Source organism: Tupaia chinensis, unplaced genomic scaffold, assembly GCF_000334495.1.
Source record: "Tupaia chinensis unplaced genomic scaffold, TupChi_1.0 Scaffold000111_1, whole genome shotgun sequence".
Classification (NCBI taxonomy): Eukaryota; Metazoa; Chordata; class Mammalia; order Scandentia; family Tupaiidae; genus Tupaia; species Tupaia belangeri.
The window spans coordinates 2,346,960-2,356,603 of record NW_006159575.1 but is presented as its reverse complement, the minus strand read 5'-3'; the positions used below and the strand labels follow the sequence as shown (position 1 = coordinate 2,356,603).

The following is a 9,644-nucleotide window of genomic DNA, read 5'->3' as shown; positions in this document are numbered from 1 at the left end:
GGTCAAGGAATGCCAAGGTGCCAGTGTCGGAGAGAGCGCAGCATGGAGGAATGAAAGGCTGGGGCGTCTATATGGAGAAGTGTTGAGTCCCGGAAGTGTTAGGCATGGCATGGCTCACTCCTAGGTGAGACGGGCATCAGGCTGTCCCCTGGCTGTTATCCTCTGCAAGGAACTCACATTCTTTCTTCTTGATCTTCTGAGCAGGAAGCAGCATGGCACGGTCCATGGTGGGCTCAGGGGTGGTAACTTAACATTGTGGGGATGGCTTGTGGCGAGCAGCATGGAGTACAGCCATGCTCAAGAGGCGAACAGTATGGCCATGTGTCCTCAGTATGGGAAGGGAAGTTAGTGTCTACCGTCGCTGTGGGCTCAGGGGAATTTTAGGAGAGGCAAGGAGTAGGTTCTGGAGATTGGGACAGGCAACTATAAATGACAAGGAATCCCCGAAGACCCTTTCAGTGAAAGATTTGTGGACTCTTCTTCTCATTGTGGTCCTGTGAGCTTCCCTGCCTGTTGCTCCCCTCCCTTATATCTAGTCAGTCACATGATGTGGCCACTGGTCCTGGCCCAGTGTACTCAGGGTGTTTGCCATCGGGAGAGCCTGAGCACAGCCCAGCTCTTACAGAGGCAGGAAGAAACGGGGATTCCCGTGTGAACACAACGTGCTGCCGCACTCCGGGAGGAATGGGGCTGGCAGACATCCGTGATCATGCTCTCTTCTGGCACCTTCTTCCCAGGAGACCTGCCAGCGGAGCCCAGCAAGATGACTGCCTCATCCAGCCACCCGGATCTGCTGGGAGGATGGGATGCTTGGGCTGAGACTGCTGTGCCTGGGCCGGCCTCCTTGCCAGCCACAGAAGGTATGATGCATGAGTTGGGCTCCCGCTGGCACCTGCTGTGGCCTTTATACCATTTCCATTTTATACATAACGTAACTAGATCCCCTCTTCCTGGAAAAGGCAGGCAGGCCTGGGGCATGTTTGCGTTACACTTTCCATGCACCTGGTCAGCTGCAAGGTTGTTTGTGCCGCTGCAACACTTTTGCTTGTGCCTTCTTGATTGGATTACACAGAGGCTTACAAGGCCACATGTCATTATCTTGGCCCCTCCCAAATAATGGCCAGTGCTTTGTGCTCCAGAGTGATCCTTTTCCCCTTTTTCTGCAGTACATGGTTTATTTTCTTCTTTTTTTTGGAGAGGTTTTTGCTATAGGGCGCGTGCGCTCGCCAGACAGACAGAGAGAGGCAGAGAGACAGAAAGCAAGAAATCACCCCCCAGGGGGGATGGCCACGCCGCAATCCCTTCTCTTCCATTCTCCTCTCGGGATTCTGGGCACATACGCACACACGCCCGGCGTGAGTTTAAGCCACCGGGTCCGGGACTTGAACCGCGATTGACTACATGGGAGTCCAGCAACACAGCCATTACGCCAACTGCTGGTCCCTGCAATACATGTTTTGTAATGTGATTGTGTACCTTAGGTACTACTTATTACTCAGTTCATTTATTGTGATGTACCGTAGCATGCTTCTGTGTCTCTTGGCTGTTCTGCATTTCTGCAGAGCCCTCATGAAAGAATGACACTGCCTACCATGTATCTGTGCCCCAGCCAGTATCACCAGGCTTTTTTGGGAACATGGATTACATGGCACATTGGCCTTTGTGAATAGCTGTCTGCTTCATTCGCCCGTGATTCTGTCTGGGACGTTTCTGATGTGATTCGCCCATCTGATATAATCATAAGGCCTTTGGCATGTGGCCCTTTTGGAGTTCATTTTATTGATTCATTTGCTCAGGAACAGTTCTTGCATTTGGTTTGTCGCCAAAATTGAGTGACAACTTTCAAAATGTTTTGCAAACTTGATAGATAATCAGTGCTTTTAATTTTCATTTCCTTGTTTTGAATGAGATTAACTATTACTTTGCATGCTTTTAGCTATTTCTGTCACTTTTGAGAGTTAATGTTCTGTATTTTTTTGCATAGAGAATTTATAATTGGCTTTTGAGAGTTTTTTATAATATAAATAGCCATCATTTTTAATGATTTCATATTTCATTAACTGGCTATATAATTATTTAACTATTTCATTATGTTATACTTAAATATTCTCAAGTTTATATTATTATAAAGGATATCATAAAGAACATTCACATTTTAGATCTAAGAAGCAGTATTACAAAAGCAGAATGGCATGAACATTTATTTGGTTCTTGACATGAATGGCCTGATCATTTCCCTGAGCTGTGTGGGGCACTGGAGACAGCTGAATCGAGTGTGTGATTGAGCCTGGACTGGCATGTTGTGTGCTCTGGCCGGGTCTCTGCAAAGCTGTGCAGATGCTGACTGAGCTTACAGTAAGGCCTGGGTAGGGTTACAAGGAAGGAAGAGCAGGGAGGGTGTGTGACTCCAAGAGGTGCTTCTTCTAAAGCCCTGTCCCCTTCTCCAGGCCCTCTCTTCTCTCCTGGAGGTCAGCTGGCCCCTCCTGGCCCCCAGGCCAGCCGGACCAAGTCTCAGAGCCTGGACCCATTTGCTGACCTTGGCGACCTAAGCTCCAGCCTCCAAGGTAACATGAAGAATATGTCTTATGTCAGAAGGGGGTTGTGTGTTCTTGTAGGAAGTTGATTCTTGTCTGCCCAATTCCGAGCAGACCAAGGTGAGCTCTTTGCATATATTCACTAAGACTCCCAAGTCCAGGTCCCAGTGACCCAAGGGACATGTGTCTGTTCCTGTCCCAGGTGTTTGTGAACAGGCTAATAGGCATTACCAAAACCGGCACTGCTGCCTGACCTTTGTTGGCTTTGCAGTGTGCACACTGTCTTGCCCGAGAAGCGGTGGAGTCTGTCCGGGAATGGGGTATGGCTGGGCTCTGCTGGGCTGCTAGAATGCTACCCTCAGAGTGCTCTAGCCAAGGATGGGCCTCAAGAACCATGCCCATGCTCCCTCCTCAGTCCAGCTTCCATGACTATCTCAGGTTCGGCCTACTGTCCCTATTGCTGATCCGTCACCCTGTGGTTTCTCAGGTTCACTTTCTGGGATCCATCTCCCTAGGTCCTTGTAGCTCTTCTGTCTTCCTCTCTTCCCGTACCTTTGGATCAGGGGGTTAATGATTATCTGAAGATGCCTTTTTTGGAATTCCAGGTTTGAAATGACATCTCTGCAGGATGCTTGTTGCTGGTAACAGTCACAGACTGCTCCTGCATCTGGCCTTCTTTCACCAGCAATAAGCCTGGCGGGTTATAGTGGCAGCTTTCATGCTGGGCTCCTGATGTTCCTGAGCTCTGGGGAAACTCCTTGACTTGTCTCTGTAATTTTTTTCCTTTCTCTGTATCTTCAATTTCTGTAATGCTCATGTTGAATCTTCTGGTGGAGCTCTAATTCTCTTGTCTCTTCTCTCCTTATCCCCCTCTTTGTTCTGCCCTTAGGGAAGTTTTATCAAGAGTTTATTAAGGATGGGAACCAGCAGTTAGTGTAATGGCTATGTCACTGGACTCCCACGTAGTCAACCGCGGTTCGCGTCCTGGACCCGGTGGCTTAAAACTCACACCGGATGTGTGTGCGTGCGTGCCCAAGATCCCGAGAGGAGAATAGAGGAGAAGGAATTGCGGCGTGACCATCCCCCCTGGGGGGTGATTTCTTGCTTTCTGTCTCTATGTCTCTCTCTGTCTGTCTGGAGAGCGCACACACCCTATAGCGAAAACCTCTCCCCAAAAAACAAGAAGAAAAAAAAGAGTTTATTAAGGAGGCCAACAGGTAGCATAGTGGTTAAGGTGCTAGATTCCCACACGATTGACTGTAGTTCAAGTCCTGGATCTGGTGGCTCAAAACTCATACCAGGCATGTGTGCATGTGTGCTCATAATCCCGAGAAGAGAATGGAAGAGAAAGGATTATGGTGTGGCCATCTTCCCTGGGTAGGGGGTGATTTCTCACATTTTGTCTCTTCTGTCTCTGGTGAACAAACACACCCTATAGAGAAAAAAAAAAAGTTTGTTACTAAACAGCTAAGTCCCCTCAATGTTTTCATTCTTTGAATACTCTTTATTTTCCTTTAATGGTTTTCCCTGTTTGTTTTTCAGGTTGCAGTGTCTGAGAATATCCATTGGTTTTTGTCTTTGTTTTCTGTACAGTCTCTGTCTTAAACTGTCTGAGAGCAGGATGGGACTACAGGGAGAGCTTCCCTTGGGGAGAGTGGTCTGCATTTGCTTAGAACTCTGAATCCTCTTGGGTTGCCAGGGATTGAACAAGAGGAAAGGGCTTCCTAGGATTGAGCCCTGGCCCTTACCTCTCCCAATGAGTGACCTGCAGCTCACCCTGTGTCGCTGCCCCTCAGAAGACATAGTGGTGCTGAGGGAAGAAAAGCTAGTACAGCTGAGAGGAGAAATAGGCAGACCCAAAGCATAATTGGATATGTTAACATTTCTCTCTCCACAAGAGATAGAGCAACCAGGGAGGACGTGGAAGAACTGAAAAGTGCCAGCCAGCAGGACCTAGTACAGAGAATACTGCACATGATGACAACAGAACTAGGGCCTTTCCGTGCACCTGATGAGCCTCCACCAAAACAGGCCACTTCCCATACCATGATCCATAACAAATTTAGAAGAGTTAAAATATCCAGTGTGTTCTCTGACCATAATGAAACCAAATGCTAATCAGTGGCAGCAAGATAACAGGAAAATCTTCACACTAGGATACAAAAAGGCACACTTCTAAAGGACACCTGAGTCAAAAAGTAAGTCTCAAGGAAAACAGAATAATGCATTGAACAGAATGGAAATTCTGGGATACACAGCCAAAAGTGTGCTGAAAGAGAATTTTAAAAAAATAATTATTTATTTTATTATTATCATTTTTAATTTTAATTGGACCAGAGAGAGGGGAAGTAAGAAAGCAAGCTGCCAGGTCCAGGACTCGAACCACAGTCACCTATGTGGGAGTCCTGCTGGCCCTGATAGAGAAATTTACAGCATTAAATTTATAGCTTACTTTAGAAAAGATGAAATGTCTCAGAAATTTTAAAAACAAGAGTAAAATAAACCCAAAGCAAGGAAAGAAATGATACAGAGCCCAAATCAGTGAAACAGGAAACAAGGCAATAGAGAACAGTCGGTGAAACGAAAGCTTGGCTCTTTGAAAAAAATCAATAAAATTGACAGACCTCTGCTGAGAGTGACTAAAAAAATGAAGAAGGCCAAGTGGTCACACAGTGGTATTGTAACTGGACTCACACGAGAGGATCTCGGGTTTACATCCTGGGGTCTCCCTTTACATACTGAGTGTATGCATGCATGCCTGTGATCCAGGCTGCTTGGCTGGGCATGGATCATGGCATAAGGACCATATTGGGCTGCCTTTCTGTGTCTGTCTGTCTCTCTCATAGAAGAAATAAATAATTAAAAAGTAAGACGAGAGACTCGCCTATGGCCTGGTGGTTAAGACAGCTAGATACCACATGCTAACTGCACAGTTCAAATCCTAGACCCAGTGGCTTGAAAAACACCTCAGATATGTGTGCATGTATGCTTAAAGTCCTTAAAGGAACGAGAGCTAGAGGAAGGATTGCACTGTGACCATGCTCCATGGTGGAGGGGCGAGGGGTTGGTGCATTTTTATTTCCTCTCTCTTGTTTTCTGGTGAAGGCACTCATCCTTTGGCGAAATTTTAAAGTAAGAAAGATAATACAAGTTACCATGAAGGGACATCTCTATATACCATATAGGCTCAAAAAAGATGATAAGAGAGGGCTGGCAGGTGGCACGGTGGTTAAGGGTGCTGGATTCCCACATGGCCTACTGTGGTTCAAGCCTATTGTGGCGGCTTGCTTTCTCACTTGCTCTCTTTCTTTTTCTTTCTCTCTGAAAAATTGAAATAAATAAATACATAAGTTGAATAAAATAATTCTTTTTAAAAAAAGATAAGTGAATATAAATAGCTCTATGTACATAAATTCCATCACCTACATGAAATGGACAGATTCTCAAAACCAGTAAATAACCAAACTCACCGAATATGAAGTGGATCTTTCTGTAATAATAAAGAAATGAATTTGGGCCAACCAGGTGGCCTGGTGGCTAAGGCTGCTGGATCCCACATGGCTGGCTGTGCCATTCAAGTCCCAGACCTGGCGACTTGGAAGATACACCGGGCTTGGAAAATACACAGGGAAATCCTGAAGGGATTGTCACATGGCCACCCTGCCTCCAGGGGGAGATTCCTCTCTCTCTCTCTCTCTCTCTCTCTCCCTTTCTCCCTCTCTCCCTCTCTCCCTCTCTCCTTCCCTCTGGAAATTTTTATTAAATAAAATAAAAATATCTGCTCTCCCCCTCTCCCCCTCTCCCTCCCTCCCTCTCGCCCTTTCTCCCTCCCACCCCCCAAACCCCCCTTCCTTCCCCCTGGTGAGCATATGTACCCTATAGTGAAAATAAGAGAGAGAGATAAAGAAGAGAAGGAAAAAAATGAATTCATGGTTAAAACCTCCCCAAAACGAAATTTCCAGACCCAGATGGGTTTATTAGAGAATTTTACCAAATGTTTAAAGAATGTCAATTCTGCACAGTCTCTTCCATGAACTTTAAAAGAGAGGAAACAATTTTCGGTTGATTTTTTTGAAGCTAGTATTATTACACTGGTAACAAAGTCAGACAGTGACAGTACAAAAAAGGGAAATGACAGGCCAACATCCCTCCTGATAGACATAAAAATTCTCAACAAAATAATAGCAAATGAAATTCATCAATATATAAAAAGAATTATACACCATGACCAAGTAGTGTTTATTGCAAGAATGCAAGACTGGTTCAGCATTTTGGTCAATCAGTTAGAATATGCCAAATTAACTGGCCAAAGAATAGTCATGTGGTCATATCAGGACTGCAGAAAAATGGGGCCAGATGGTGGTACAGCATTAAAATATGATGCCCTGTAAGACAGTCCATGCAAGAAGGTTACCAGTTCACATCCAGGGACCTCCTGGACTACACCCATGATCCAGGCTGGCTGATGCTGAGGGTAGATTGTGGCACACATGCCCATGATCCAGGCTGGCTGATTCTGAAAGTAGATCACGGTGCTGTATTTCTCTTTTTCTTACTCATGGAATAAGTAAACTTTTTAAAAAAATGTATAAAAAGGATTTACCAAGTATTTTATGAAAATGCTGTCATCAAGGTAGTAATAATAAGAGGGGAATGTCATCAACTTAATAGTGAACATGCATAACTAACATCTTTCTTTTTTTTTTTCTAATTGGAAGAGAGTAAATGTACTTTCCAGAGAGAGAGAGAAAAGTGAGGGAGAAAACATTTTTCCCATGGGAAATGGTCCTTTCTTTAGGGATTTTAGGAATGTACATATACATATTCTGGTTGCATTTTTCAAGCTGCTGGGCCCAAGACTTGAACCATATGGTCACCCATGTGGGTCCACCTCCCTTAACTACCAGGCCACTGGCTGACCCTAATGTCCTTAATTGTGAAAGCTGAATGTTCCCCCTAAAATCAGGAACAAAGTTTTTTTTGGAATGTCCTCTCTTCACATCTGTTTACTGGAAGCCCCAGCTACCTTTAGGCAAGAAAAGGAAGTAGAAGTTATAAATACTGGAAAGAGAAAAATAAACTTGTTCCTATTTACAGATGACATGATTATGCAGGAAATCTCATATAATCTATGAAATTTCTTAGAACTATGAGTTCAGTAAGGTCACAGGATACAAGACCAATACATAAAATTTTATTGTTTTCCAGTTTACTAGCAAATACATAAGGAAACAATTTAAAACATCATCATATAGAATCACTGTTTTGTTAAAAAAGAACATGTAAGTATAATCTAACAACTGTGTATAGGACTTGTATGGTGAAACTATAAAACTATACATGATAAAAAAAATCAGAGAAGATCTAAAAAAAATGGAGAGACATTAGTGCCCATGAGTGGAAGGATCCAAAATGGTAAAGATGCCCATTCTCCATATATTGATCTATAAGTTTAATACAGTTCCTACCAAAACAAGGTAATACAGGCAAGCTTATTGTAAAATTTATTTGGAAAGGCAAAAGAACTAGAGTGGCTTAAAATTCTTTTGTAACAAAAGAATAATGGGCCAACTGGTGGTGTGATGGTTAAGAGGACTGGATCCCACATGGCTGGCCAGTGCTTCAGGTCCTGGACTTGGCAGCTTGCAAAATGTGTTGGGCACGTGTACACAAAATTCTGAAAGGAGAAATGGAGAAGGGATTGCAGCGTGACCATCCTTCACAGGGGGTGCTCTCTCACTCTCCCTCTGTCCCCTCAGCCCCTTTTTCTTTGGTTAGTGCACATGCCCTCTAGCAAAAACAAATTAAAAAACAAACAAACAAAACAGTAACTCTGGAGGCCAGTAGGTGGTGTGGTGGTTAAGGTGCTGGATTCCCACATGGCCAATGACGATTTGAGTCCTTGATCCAGAGGCTTGAAACTCACGCTGGGCAAATGTGTGTATGTATCTCCAGAATTCTTGGAGGAAAAAGGATTGTGGCATAGCCATCTTCCCTGGGGCAGTGTACACTGTTCGAACCCTTAAAGCTTTTCGCCAAGATGGCACCAAAAGCGAAGAAGGAAGCTCCTGCCCCTCCCAAAGCTGAAGCTAAAACAAAGACTTTGAAGGCCAAGAAGGCAGTGCTGAAAGGCATCCAAAGCCACAAAAAAAAGATCCGTACATCACCCACCTTTCAGGGGCCCAAGACTCTTCGGCTGCAGAGGCAGCCTAAATATCCTCACAAGAGTGCTCCCAGGAGAAACAAGCTTGACCACTATGCCATCATCAAGTTCTCCCTGACCACCAAGTCTGCCATGAAGAAGATAGAAGACAACAACACACTGTGTTCATTGTGGACGTCAAGGCCAACAAGCACCAAATCAAACAGACTGTGAAGAAGCTCTCTGATATTGATGTGGCCAGGGTCAACACTCTAACCAGGCCTGATGGGGAGAAGAAGGCAGATGTGCGACTGGCTCCCGATTAGGATGCTTTGGATGTTGCCAACAAAATTGGAATAATCTAAACTGAGTCCAGCTGGCTAATGCCAAATACACTTTTTTACACCATTAAAAAATATATATATCCTTAAAGAAAAAGGAAGAGGTTGTTCCCCCTGGCTTTAAAGCTTACTTTGTAGCACAGAAATCCAGATAACATGTTGCTGGTAGAAGGATAGACACACAGTGGGACAGAAAAGGGGTGTCAGATATAGACCCACACAAGGCCAGCCAAAAAGCCTTTCTGCAAATGGCTATGGAGCAACTGGACATCATAGGCAAAGAAGGACCCTCAACCTAAACCCACAGCCTGCATCAGCTGTCTTAGAGTTGATTAAACTGTACTCTATGGGAGTGGAAGGCCTTTAGAACACATGGAGCAATCTTTGGGACCGAGGACTGGACAAAAAGCCTTGTTACCTAAACCATTATCCATCAGAAAAAAAGTCAATAAGTAGGACTTCAACAAAACTCTGGAAGACTGGGAACCAGCAGTTAGCGTAATGGCTATGTCGCTGGACTCCCACGTAGTCGACCACGGTTCATGTCCTGGACACGGTGGCTTAAAACTCACGCCGGGCACGTGTGCGTGCGTGCCCAAGATCCCGAGAGGAGAATGGAGAAGGGAT

The 9,644-nt window shown here is 44.7% G+C and overlaps 1 protein-coding gene and 1 pseudogene across 1 annotated transcript in view; both read left to right on the top strand.

Annotated features, from left to right (window-relative positions):
- GAK (cyclin G associated kinase) overlaps window positions 1-9,644 on the top strand; it is a gene marked incomplete in the record, with an annotated part of 102,613 nt that overhangs the window by 88,332 nt on the left and 4,637 nt on the right. The window contains 2 exon segments of the mRNA XM_014586055.2: window positions 738-860; window positions 2,448-2,564. Of these exon segments, the coding sequence (XP_014441541.1) occupies window positions 738-860; window positions 2,448-2,564 (240 nt within the window).
- LOC106734408 (60S ribosomal protein L23a pseudogene) lies at window positions 8,489-9,568 on the top strand (annotated as a pseudogene).